General features: G+C 43.9%; 1 protein-coding gene across 4 annotated transcripts in view; it reads left to right on the plus strand.

The window, feature by feature from the left end:
- ARHGAP44 (Rho GTPase activating protein 44) overlaps positions 1 to 13,429 on the plus strand; it is a 201,247-nt gene that overhangs the window by 104,669 nt on the left and 83,149 nt on the right. For all 4 annotated transcript variants that reach the window (XM_019013328.4, XM_019013329.4, XM_019013330.4 and 1 more), the window contains exons 2-3: positions 763 to 802; positions 2,215 to 2,319. In XM_019013328.4, the coding sequence (XP_018868873.3) occupies positions 763 to 802; positions 2,215 to 2,319 (145 nt within the window). The remainder of the gene's footprint in view (positions 1 to 762; positions 803 to 2,214; positions 2,320 to 13,429) is intronic.

The following is a 13,429-nucleotide window of genomic DNA, read 5'->3' on the forward strand; positions in this document are numbered from 1 at the left end:
TGTACTCTTAAATCTTGATGATTTGTTTTCATGTGAATTTGCTGTGTTTGTGTGTGTGTGAGAGAGAGAGAGAGAGTGTGTGTGTGTGTGCACGTGCGTGTTGTCAGAGAAAGAGAGAGTGAGAAAGAGAGGGGGAGAGAGAGAGAGAGAGCATTAAATCAGAATGCTTTGTTCCTGAGAGAATTGGCACTCTTCTCTGACATGAGGCAGGCAGTGCTAATGGGTTAGCTGGGACCAATTCCTCCAGCATCCAGGTTCTTTCTCTAAATGTAGAAGTTTCAGGTTCAAGCCCTCCACTTTCTTGTGGACATAACACTTGGTTGCCAGACCGTGGTGGTGGCATTTGCATTAGTTGCCAAGATTCAATACTGTCTCTGTGTTTGTTGTTAATTGATCCTTTCTCAGATTTCTGCTACATTAGCTTACTTATTTGGGGGAGGCCAAGCGTTATGGGTGGGGAAACCTTAATTCTGATACTTAAAATATATACGTATCTGGAAACAAAGGCATACATTTGTTGTCATGAATCCAGGTTCCAATCTGTAGCAGGAGAGTGACAGGGTATCTGCTTTGCTGTGTTTGCTGGTGTGTTGGTTTTTTAAGTTTCCTAATAAATTCTAGTTTTCTCTATTCTCTTATTAAATGTTTCTACTACTCATGTCTCTGTTTTTCTGGTATTGCCTTAATTGAAGAGATTAGGGAGTAATTATGAGGCTCTGTTGTTAGTTTTCTTACTGATATGTTTCTCAATGTTCTTTTTAGGGCTGAAAAGACGGAAGTTTTGAGTGAAGACCTTCTTCAGGTAAGGCGGCCATTGACACTGGCTCACAGATACCAGAGATATACGGGAGGCTGAGGCAGGAGAATTGCTTGAACCCAGGAGGTGGAGGTTGTAGTTAGCTGGGATCGTGCCACTACACTCCAGCCTGGCGATACAGTGAGACTCTGTCTCAAAACAAACAAAAAACAAATAAATAAAAAAACAACCAAAAAAAACAAAAAACTAAGCCATCCCTCGATGTGGTTAAAACTGCTCCAGCTGCTCCTTACAAACTGTTAGGAGAGAAGTTTTTTTGTCTTTTACGACAGTACTTTGCATGATGAATACTGATTTGGGTTAAGCTCTTTCAGGAGAGGTTTAAAGTCATTTCACCACAGTTAGCCCGAGGGTCCTGGAGTCTGTGATCGCTGCCCCTCCAGTTCTCCAGCATTGAAAGCTGTCTCTCATTGCGGTTTTGATTTGCATTTCTCTGATGGCCAGTGATGATGAGCATTTTTTCATGTGTCTGTTGGCTGCATAAATGTCTTCTTTTGAGAAGTGTCTGTTCATATCTGTCACCCACTTTTTGATGGGGTTGTTTGATTTTTTCTTGTAAATTTGTTTCTTTGTTAGAATGGTAATCATTAAAAAGTCAGGAAACAACAGGTGCTGGAGAGGATGTGGAGAAATAGGAGCACTTTTATGCTGTTGGTGGGACTGTAAACTAGTGGAAGACAGTGTGGTGATTCCTCAAGGATCAGAACTAGAAATACCATTTGACCCAGCCATCCCATTACTGGGTATATACCCAAAGGATTATAAATCATGCTGCTATAAAGACACATGCACACGTATGTTTATTGTGGCACTATTCACAATAGCAAAGACTTGGAACCAACCCAAATGTCCATCAGTGATAGACTGGATTAAGAAAATGTGGCACATGTAAGCCATGGAATACTATGCAGCCATAAGAAAAGGATGAGTTCATGTCCTTTGTAGGGACATGCATGAAGCTGGAAACCATCATTCTGAGCAAACTATCGCAAGGACAGAAAATCAAACACCACGTGTTCTCACTCATAGGTGGGAACTGAACAATGAGAACACTTGGACACAGGCTGGGGAACATCACACACCAGGGCCTGTCATGGGATGGGGGGGGCGGAGGGGGGAGGGATAGCATTAGGCGATATACCTAATGTAAATGATGAGTTATTGGGTGCAGCACACCAAGATGGCACATGTATACATATGTAACAAACCTGCACATTGTGCACACGTACCCTAGAACTTAAAGTATAATTTAAAAAACAAACAAACAAAAAAACAAAGCTGTCTCTCCAGGAGTCCTTGTCTCCATGGAAACATGAGTTGTGATTGTCCACACCCACAATCCCTCCTCCCCTGACCTTGCCCTCTCTCAGTGGCACCACCCGCTCTTCTCTCTGCAGGTGGAGAAGCGTCTGGAGCTGGTGAAACAGGTGTCCCACAGCACGCACAAGAAGCTCACCGCATGTCTGCAGGGCCAGCAAGGGGCAGAGGCTGACAAGCGCTCCGTAAGTGCCCTCCCAGCCCTGGGGAGCTGAAATCTTGCCTACTGAGAACAAGGTTCCTACTCCTGTGACACTCCTGGATGTAGCTGTTTATGTAGCTGCTTACGTGCCTGAGAATTGACTCAGCAGCTCTAGCTGCCTATTTTCTGTTTTCTGTGGAGTAATGACCCTCCCTACTGTTCTTGCTCTTTAGCCCAGCCTGAAGCATCCCCTGCCCTCCACAGGCAAGTTGAGGTCCTCTCCCTGTCCTCCCCAGATTGGAGCAACTGGGAAGACGGCAGGGGCGTGCTTGAGATCCCACCTCTAGGGAAGCTTTATCCTTGATCGATATCTGACCCCTGATTCAGCTCATTCATAGATTGCATTTGCCTCGATAGTATCTTAAGATCTCATGGAAAAAAAGTGTATTGTGGTTTTAGAGGTTACAAGTGACCTATAAAGGCCCTTGAAAATTGTTTTCGCCATAATGAGACACAATAAAAAGAGCCTGCTAAATAAAGCTTCTCTAATGCCTTTGTCTGTAACCTGCATTAGAAATAACAGGCATTGTATAATGCGATTCCATTTCAACAGTTCTTGGCGTGAACAGCCTCTGCAGGTTTACCTTCCTCTTGACCCCATCCCTCTCAGCCCCACCAAAGATTAAAAGATATTCTTAGACATTCACTTGGCTTTATTACAAGGGATATATAATCTAGGTTTTTCTCCGCCTTCCTTGAGTTTATAATCTACATGATTGGTATCATTTAGACTTTTTTTTTTTTTGACTTGCAGTTATTGCTGACTTCTGCATCTCCTTGGTCCCCCGATGCCCCTCGGCTTATGTTAGCCTCATTTCTGTTGGACTGTCATGTAATGTGCCACAATACTTCTTCCCAGCTCCTGCCGCAGTGCAAAAACCCACTCTACTTGTCCTACGAGTCATTTCTTTTTTTTTTTTTCCAAGCCCTGGTTTCTTCTTTCTTAATATTCCCAGCAGGAATCATTTGTGTGTGTATAAATAAAACTTTCACAGCTCTGAAAAATATCTGTAGAAATAATTCTGCATGTATCAGGAATTCAGCAAGAGGAACTGCCTAAAGGGAGAGTTTGCAAAATGACTTTGGGCATGAAACCCTTTTATCAAACCCACATCTAATGGGGGACTCCAGGAACGGTTCCGGATGGGGGTGCTGGAGCCAAGCCTGCCTTTGATCTGTGTCTTTTGTTTTGTTTTGTTTTGTTTTTTTTGCTCTAAGAAGCACTATTTTTAAAATAACTGGTCCAAAGTACAGTATGTTTTGGTATCGGGAGTATCATCTGAATGCTACCACCAGAGGCTTGAATTCGGCCTTTGGTGTTGGTAGACGGATTAGTACTAACATTATTTTTCTGGCATCAGATGAATTTACCTGGATTGATGGAGTTTTCATTGGATTGAGAGTCTTACGTATTGTATCAGTAAGGAGACATTTGGATCCTTGAGTGATCTGAAGTATAGGGCACTGATAGAAGATTTGAGGTATGGCAAAGCCAACAGATCAGGAGATGATTGCCAAGGAGAGATAATTACTCACCCTCCCCAAGAGAAGGGGACAGGCCACATCACCCAGAGGGCCACAGGGGAAGCTCTAGGGTTGGTCAGGAGGTAAAGGAGGGGACTGTGGGCCAGAGCCTTTGTTGTGGTGTCTGCAGCAGATATAGGATTGATTAGTTTGAATTATTACGGACGATTTCTAGTTGTCTGACCTACCAGTCAAGGGTGATTAGGGCAGATGAACAGTGGCCTGGGGTGTGACAGCCCCTTAGAGGAGGTTGTTGAAGTGTGAGCTCCAGATTGGTTTGCATTTAAAAAGCATGCTGTGAGTGAGTTGTTTACTATTTCTAGGAATTGCCTAGCCTGGGAGGGGCAGTCCCTCTAGGGTCAGCAAGGGCCCAAGATGTTGTCAAAGCATCTGAATACAGAAAATAAAACACATGGTTAATAACTACACTGCTTCCTAGAGACTTGAGAAAAAGACACTTAATTGCCTCACTTAACAAGATTCTGATGTAGCCAGTTCCAAGGTTTATTCAGCAGCTTTGGGTCAGCAGCTATGTGACGTTTGGGCCTCCACTTACAACTGTAATGTGGCTGCTCCAGGTCGCCGCATCACATCTTCACATAACCACATCACAGGCAGGAAGTGGGAGAGTGATAAGACCATGAATTCATTTCATTTATGTTTCTCTAGCTGCAAGGGAGGCTGAGAAGGTGAATATGTGTCCAAGATAAATGGGTTTGCTATGACTGGCCATGATTCACCAACGAGGACGTACACTATCTGGCTTCTCTTACTAGAGAAGACACACACTGGTTGTTACCAGGCTCTGAAATCTGCAGTCACATGCATGCAGTGATAAACATGTAAACTGGGAGAAGTCCGCAGTGGAAGTAGGTGCCCGAGCATGTATAGGTCAGTGATTTCACTGCATGGATTTATTTATTTATTTATTTATTTTGAGACAGAGTCTCACTCTGTCACCAGGCTGGAGTGCAGTGGCGCAATCTCGGCTCACTGCAACCTCCACCTCCCAGGTTCAAGTGATTCTCCCACCTCAGCCTACTGAGTAGCTGGGACTACAGGTGTGTGCCAACATGCCCGGCTAATTTTTATATTTTTAGTAGAGACAGGGTTTCACCATGTTGGCCAGGATGGTCTTGATCTCTTGACCTCGTGATCTGCCTGCCTAGGCCTCCCAAAGTGCTGGGATTACAGGTGTGAGCCACTGTGTCCAGCCTCACTGCACGGATTTTAAGTGCTTGATTTTGTCAATGATTTCTTATGCTGATTCATCTTTCCTTGTCATCATATGACTGAATAAATGGTCTGAAAGTCAAAGAGCCATTTAAAATAGGAAACAATCAAAGAACTGTGGGAAAAAAATTTCCAAACTCAATTTTTTTCAGTTTTTCTCTGAACACATTAAGAGATGTAATAGGAAATGTGACACTTATAAATCACCTCAAATACTGAAATGTATATCCAGTTCTTTGTGACGATTAAGTAGGGAGATATGTCAAGATCGGAGCAATGGGTGAAAAGGAAAAGAAATAAAATGAAAAGGATCAGGTAAAGGGAAGGTGGGGTGGGGCGGGGGGAGTGAATGAACAGACACTGTCTCGGGAATTGAATGTTAAGAGAGGGTCCAGAGATGGACAATCACACTGGGAGTGTGGGTCATAGAGTCTCAGGGTCAGGAGAGACTTTACGGGGATCCATGCAGTATTCTGCTTTTTATTTGAGCACATGTAAGTTGCTGCTTGAGCACATGTAAGTTGCTACTTGAGCACATGTAAGTTGCTACTTGAGTACATGTAAGTTGCTTTTTGTTATTTCTCTTTTAACAAGCTCAGTAGCTCTTTAGTCATGTGTTCCAACTCCTGAACTTTTGTCATACCACTTTTAAAAGTTTTGCCCTGAAAGCTGTGGCTGCCAGCCAGATGTGGGTAGGCATAAAAATCGGATTTTGTTGCCATTATCTCAGTGACCAGAGAGAACATTATTGTCTTGTGGGTACTGAGTAAAACTGGATTCCTTATGTGGAATGAAGAATGGAAAGCATATGAATTACCTTTCCATGTTGCCATCTTTTTTTATTTTTATTTTTATTTTTTTGAGACAGAGCCTTGCTCTGTCGCCCAGGCTGGAGCGCAGTGGCACCATTTCGACTCACTGCAACCTCTGCCTCCCGGGTTCAAACAATTCTCCTGCCTCAGCCTCCTGAGTAGCTGGGATTACAGACGCCCGCCTCCACGCCCAGATAATTTTGGTATTTTTAGTAGAGACGGGGTTTCACCATGTTGGCAAGGCTGGTCTTGAACTCCTGACCCATGATCTGCCTGCCTCAGCCTCCCAAAGTGTTGGGATTACAGGCGTGAGCCACCACACCCGGCCTCCATGTTGCCATCTTTAGTCCTGGATAATAACTGGTTAGTTCCTAGGTTTTCAAGACTTTTAATATAATGAAGATGTTTAGTTTTTTGAAGTCCTTGCATTTCTCATTAGGAAGTCATACCCAACAAATAAAGTGCTACCGTGTGGAAGTGTTTCTCCACCTTATTCAGCAAATATTTAGAAAGCACCACGTCTGCCATGCAAGGCAGTGTGTATGCCAAGTGCTGAGCCAGCTGAGCAAGATTTCTGTGCTGCAGAAGCTCACCACCCAGGGGGAGGCAGGCATCACACTCACAGTGCATTCGCTGCTCAGACTGTGTCTTAGTGCCGAGAAGAAGTGCTTGCTAGGAATTAAATGGTGGGAGGTTTCCATGAGGAAGTGGCCGTTAAGGACAGGTGAAAGGTAGCAGCACCAAGAGGGGTAAACACACTTCTCAGACAGGAGGACAAGATGTGCCAGGTTCCGAGAGACAGGAGAAAGTTTGGCTTTTTTTTTTTTTTGAGACGGAGTTTCGCTCTTGTCGCCCAGGCTGGAGTGCAATGGTACAATCTTGGCTCACTGCAGCCTCTGCCTCCCGGGTTCAAGCAATTCTCCTGCCTCAGCCTCCCAAGTAGCAGAGATTACAGGCACCTGCCACCACGCCCAGCTAACTTTTGTATTTTTAGTAGAGACAGGGTTTCACCATGTTGGCCAGGCTGGTATCAAACTCCTGATCTCAGGTGATCTACTTGCCTCAGCCTCCCAAAGTGCTGGAATTACAGGTGTGAGCCACCACACCCGGCCAAGTTTGGCATTTTTGAGAAACATAAAGGTGGCCAGAGTGACCAGACTGTAGCGAATGGGGAAGACGTGACATGGGGCGGGACTGCAGAGGATGGGATCACGCCTTACAGGACATGGTGAGGGTTTGGACTTTATCCCTAAGAGCAGAGGAAAGCCAACATTTTAACAGAGAGAGACATGATCAGATTTGTTCAAAATTGTATGAATAAAGGACTCATGGGTGGGGCCATGGTAGAAGTGAGAGGCCAGTTACACAGAGATGGGAACAATTTCAGTGAGATGCAACGAGGACCTGAAGATGGAGAAAAATCGGCGTCCATGGTAGATCCTGGAGGGAGAGTATCAGGGCTTGGCAACTGAGTGGATGTGGGCGTATGAAGAAGAGAGAGAGGTCTCATGGTCTCTACCCCAAGTGACTGTTGAATCCATGGGAGCTGCTGTGATCACCTGGGGAGAAAATGCAGGGTGAGAAGACATATGCTTTTGAATCAGGAACCCTAGGAACTGCAGCGTTTCCTGCTCTACCAGGAGGAGGACCCAGCAAAGAGGGCAGAGCAGTAGAGAATGGTACTGTAAATCCACGCACTTGCTCATCTAAATCCCAGACACCATTCTTTATTCTTTCCTTTCCATACCCGCCATGTCCAGGCTGTCAGTAAGCCCTGCTGACTCTTCCTCCAAAGAATTTCCATTTGGCTTCAACATTTACCACCCTAGTCTAAGCAGCTGTCAGCTCTTTCTGAACACAGTGGCTCCTATCACATCTTCCACCCCAAACCCTTCCGTCCTCCTTCCTCTTCCCTTCTCTGCAAGCGCAGGAGCCAGTGTTTAAATTGGAAATCCAGTAACTCACTCTCCTGCCTAATCCTGCTCCGGGATTCCCTTTGTAGAATAAAATCTGAACTCCTTATCTTGGCCCTTGGACACTATGATGTGTCTTCTACCTGCATCTCTGAGCTTGGCTCTGGGCTTCCTTCCCCTCTGTCATCATTCTCCAGCTGTGCTCACCTGGTACTGAGCATGCCCAGCTCACACTCCTCTTGGGCCATTGTGCTTGCTCTATCCTCCGTAGGGAATGCTCTTACCCAGTATTTCAAGCCAGCAAGCTGTTCGGTTCTCAGCTCAGATGTCACCTTTTCAGGAGGCTTTCTTGACCACCTAATGTGTCTGCTTCCTCCCTCACCCTAATCCCATCTCCCTATTTTATTTTCTTCATAGCACATATTAGTATCTGAAATCACTGTGATCATTTATTTCCATCGTTGTGATGGGAGCAGGGATCTTGTGTCCCCATCAGCTCCGTTCTCCGTGCCTAAAAAAGAGCCTGCCCCAGCAGGGCAATGGTACAAGTAGATGTGTGTCAGGAATGGATGGTCTGTGAATATTTTAGGCACAGAACTTGCCTACCACACTAGCATGCCCTTCCTTTTCTGTAATAGGCAATTCTGAGGTTAAGCTCTGGAATCTGATGACCCAAGGGTGAAGCCCAGTTCTGTCACTTCCTAATTTAACCTGAGCTTGGGCAAGTTAATTACCTCATAAGCCTTAGCTTCTTCATTTGGAAAATGGTAAGAATCATAATAATTCCCTACCCAGCAGGGTTGTTTGAGAGGTCAGTGAGGTAAAGCATGTACATGCCTTGTGCGATGTTAACTTAAGTAAATATTAAAAAAGTGTAACCTGATGCTGTTAGCAGTGGCCCACTATTAGACTGGAGTGGCTGTTGAGAACCACTGAGACCCAAGCATCAAGCCTTGGCTGTGTGTCTGTTTGGGGCTGAACCACAGAAGAGCTGGTTGCCTGGGCCTGGAATTAGAGGACAGTAGACAAAAATTTTCCAAGATAGGGAATATATGAGAGAGAGAGAGAGAGAGAGAGAGAGAGAGAGAGTGTGTGTGTGTGTGTGTGTGTGTTTGGAGGAATGGAGTGGATATTAGAATGAGGCTTATTGTCTGGGTCATCCTACAAACTGTGTTGCTTATGCCCAAGATAGTTTTAGAGAGAATAGTCATCTCAGAAATGTCAGATTGACTATATCGAAACTCTGGGACAGTCTGTCTTTCCTTCCCTGAATTCTCAAGGTTCTATCTGCACTCTAGAGCTAGGGAAAAAAATTATTTCAATAGCTCCTCTTTGGCTCTGAAAATCACTGGCAGCATGAAGTTTGCTAAGATCTTTTTACCTGGGCACTAATATTTACCAGGGATTGGGACTGGCTTTGTCAATGTGGATCCTTGGTACTGGAGGGAAAAAGATTTCGGGAGCTTTTCTAGATTTTTGAGCAATTTAATTCTTCTAAGACTGGATATCCTTTTAAAAAAATTTTAATTAATTTATTTCAATAGGTTTTTGGGGAACAGGTGGTGTTGGTTACATGAGTAAGTTCTTTAGTGGTGATTTCTGATATTTTGGTGCACCCATCACCTGAGTAGTGTACACTGTACCCAATGTGTAATCTTTTATCCCTCACCCTCCTCCCACCCTTTCCCCTGAGTCCCCAGAGTCCATTGTATCATTCTTATGCCTCTGTAGAAGACTGGATATCATTATACTTGAAATGGGGGCGACCAAAGTTTGAGGGAGAGAGCAAACAGTATCTTAGTTAGAGGCAATCTTAGGTTATATGAGATTGCTACAATGCCTGGCATCTCTTGAGCAGATAAAGTCCCTTCACCTTAGAGAATCTTTTTAGAAAGAGAAATCATTTGTAGTCTGTTGTGCGTTACGGTCCATTAACTTCTTCTTATGTACTGTCTTTGATTATGGGGTTGCTAACGCATTTCTTCGTTTCTCTTGTCATTTGGTGGCTTCCTTGTAATTTCTTGATTCTTTTGTTTTTTTTCTTTTTAATTTGAGACAGTCTCGTTCTGTCACCCAGGCTGGAGTGCAGTGGTGCCATCTCGGCTCACTGCAACCTCTGCCTCCCAGGTTCAAGTGATTCTCCTGCCTCAGCCTCCCAAGTAGCTGGGATTACAGGTGCATGCCACCATGCCCGGCTCATTTTTTGTATTTTTAGTAGAGATGGGGCTTCACCATGTTCCAGGATGGTCTCAATCTCTTGACCTCATGATCTGCCCACGTTGGCCTCCCAAAGCTCTGGGATTACAGGCGTGAGCCACAGTGCCCAGCCAATTTCTTGATTCTTAAAGCATCTACACAAATAAAAACTCATGTTGATTTTCACTAACTTACCCCCACCTTTGAATCCAAGCTCTCAAATTCACCTTAACATCTCTCCTCCTAGAGTGACAGTTACACCGTTGGTAGGGTACTTGAGTAAATACATTTTGTCATCTTCATTCAATGATCTGTGTAACCATTAAAATAAAAGAACAAGACAGTTCCATAGGTAGTGATAGGAAATGATATGAAAGGTATCTATCTCTATGTGAAAAGGAAAGCAAGGCACAGAGTGGTGTGTATATTTAGTATGCTAACGTGGGGAGAAATACTAAAAGTAGGCGCACACACATGTATGTATAATTGAATCTGCTTAGAATATTTATGAAAGGATACACAAAATCTGGTCACTATCATGGTCTTTGTGAGGGGAATGAAGTGGTTGAGGGATGAGTGAGTGTGGGAGGGACTTTTTACTGTAAATCCTGTAGCATCTTTTAGTTTTATTTATTTATTTATTTATTTATTTATTTATTTTTGAGATGGAGTCTCACTCTGTCACCCAGGCTGAAGTGCAGTGGCACAATCTCAGCTCACTGCAACCTCTGCCTCCCAGGTTCTAGCAATTCTCCTGCCTCAGCCTCCCAAGTAGCTGGGACTACAGGGGCGTGCCACCACACTTGGCTACTTTTTTTTTTTTTTTGTATTTTTAGAAGAGACGGGGTTTCACCATATTGGCCAGGCTGGTCTCAAACTCCTGACCTCATGATCTGCCCGCCTCAGCCTCCCAAAGTGCTGGGATTACTGGCAAATTAATTCTTTTCCTATAATAGATATGATAGAGAATGAGATAGGGCAAGAGGGAGAGGTTATGCTCCTTGTTAAAATTAAAAAGCATATCCCTTAAGAATTCACTTAATTCTGTCCTCTCTGCTACCTAAGAGGATGTCAGAATCATTAGTGCAGGTGTTAAATGACTCAAAATGATGAGAAAATGTAGCTTCCTTGGCTCAGGAGCAGGGTGCCTCCAGCTCTATAGCTTCAAACTGTGTTTTCCAGTCTGCACTTTGCAGAACAGTTGCCTGGCTGTCCCCTCTCCATCCCCCCTCCAAAAGTCCGATCAACCTCATGTTCCTCCAGTGGCCGGTCTTGTCCTGTTGATCTTGACCTTCATTCATTTGGTCCCCCTTGGGCACAGTTTTCTGCTCCACTCACTGACAGGATAATCTGACTAGTCTTTTTCCATATTTGGAAAAACTCTACTTACCTTCTGGTAGATGTATTTCTTCAAAGGATGTCAACTCTTGGACTATCAGAAGTCCCCTTTACTATAGGCAAATCCTCTCTTCTTTGTCCAATTTCAAAAAGATTCAGAAATGCTGAAGTCTTGTCCTGATGGCAGGTCATGGGATTGTGAATGTTTATCACAAACCAGAATGGTCTTTTTATGTGAGCTCATCAATACTATGATCGTACCATCTGACATTCAAGACGAAGCATCTTCACTGACTTGTCACTGAGATATTGTAGACACTTGCAAATTAAACCAGGTTTCTCAACCATGGCACTATTGCCATTTTGAGCCTAGTAATTCTTTGTTGGAGGAGACTGTTCTGTGCATTGTAGGATGTTTAGCAACATCCCTGGCCTCTACCCATCAGATGCCAATAGCATCTCCCATGCTGTGCCAATCAGAAATGTCTCCAGATGTTGCCAGATGGACCCAGGAGGACAAAAATCACCCCTGGTTGAGAACCAATACCTTAAGCTATGCCCTCTCTGTGAGGCTACAACTGGAATATTATGCCTGCTTCTCTGAACAACAGACTCTGTTTGTCTACACTTAACATAACACTTCTGTGACCACATGTGTGAGGGGATTTTCTCCGCACACCAAGCAGTTCTCCAACTCTCTGAACACCAGGTGTGTGTCTTGCAATTTATTCTGACACTGTATACCTGGAGTTAGTGTCAGATCCCACAGGTTAAGGGCTCAGTCCTACAAGACTGCCCCTACTTAAGATGTCAGTTGCAAATCCAGCCTTCTGGTATTTCTCAACAACCAGCTATAAATTAGGGGTCCCACAACTCCCCTCCTCAGGTTTGATAATTTGCTAAAATGGCTCGAAGAACTCAGGGAAACACTTTAGTTGTATTTATCAGTTAGGATATTACAAAGGCTACAAATGAACAGCCAGATGAAAAGAGTAAACTTAGGGCAAGGTATGATGATGTTTATTATTTATCTTCACCATTAGAAGTAAGTTCTGTGGCTGGGTGTGGTGGCTAACACCTGCAATCCCAGCACTTTGGGAGGCCAAAGCAGGAGGATTGCTTGAGCCGAGGAGTTCAAGACCAGCTTGGGAAACATAGCGAGACACCATCTCTACAAAAAATTTAGAAATAAAATTAGCCAGGCATGGGGGTGCATGCCTGTAGTTCTAGCTGCTCGGGAAGCTGAGGCAGGAGGATTGCTTGGGCTTAGGAGCTCGAGGCTTCAGTGAGCTATGATTGCAACACTGTACTCTAGCCTGGGAGATAGGGCCAGATCTTGTATCAAAAAACAAAACAAAACAAAACAAACAAACAAAAAAAAAAAACAGAAAAAAAGGAAAGAAGAAGAAAAGAGAAAGAAAAGAGAAAAGAAAAATGTTCTATGAGAGCAGTGTCTAGTTTTGTTTATCACTGGTTTGGTGCCTGCCCTCCGTAAATATTGGATTAGTAAATGAATTATAAGTGGAAACTCTCTATGTGTTAACACCAGGAGGCTCTGGGCTGGGTGTAGTTCAGTCACTTTCTATTTGAAGAACTACCTTTGTAGCCACGTAGACTGGAAGACCTGAGAAGGTGCTAGTGGTTCTTACCTTGTTTTTGTTCTGTCTGTGTGTACTGGCTGGCCTTAGTTCAGAAAGGAGAGAGCTCTTTGATATTTAGCCTGGGGAATGGATCATGCTAAACTCCTATCACAGCTTGTCTCTCCCTCCCTGTAACATAAAATGTAGCATTTAAAAGTGTACAGTGGTTTTAACAGTTAGTCTATTTACCACCATTATCTAGTTCCAGAACGTTTCCATCATCCCCAAAGGGAACCCCATACCCATTAAGCAGTCCTTCCCTATTTTACTCACCCCTGCAGCCCTGTGACAAGCACTAATCTACTTTCTGTCTCTGTGAATTTGCTTATTCTGGATATTTCATTAAATAGATTTATATAATATGTGTCCTTTTGTGTCTAGGTTATTTCACTTAGCATGATGTCTTCAAGATTCATCTGTGTTGTACCATGCAGCAT

The sequence above is a fragment of the Gorilla gorilla genome, chromosome 19 (assembly GCF_029281585.2).
Source record: "Gorilla gorilla gorilla isolate KB3781 chromosome 19, NHGRI_mGorGor1-v2.1_pri, whole genome shotgun sequence".
Taxonomy (NCBI): Eukaryota; Metazoa; Chordata; class Mammalia; order Primates; family Hominidae; genus Gorilla; species Gorilla gorilla.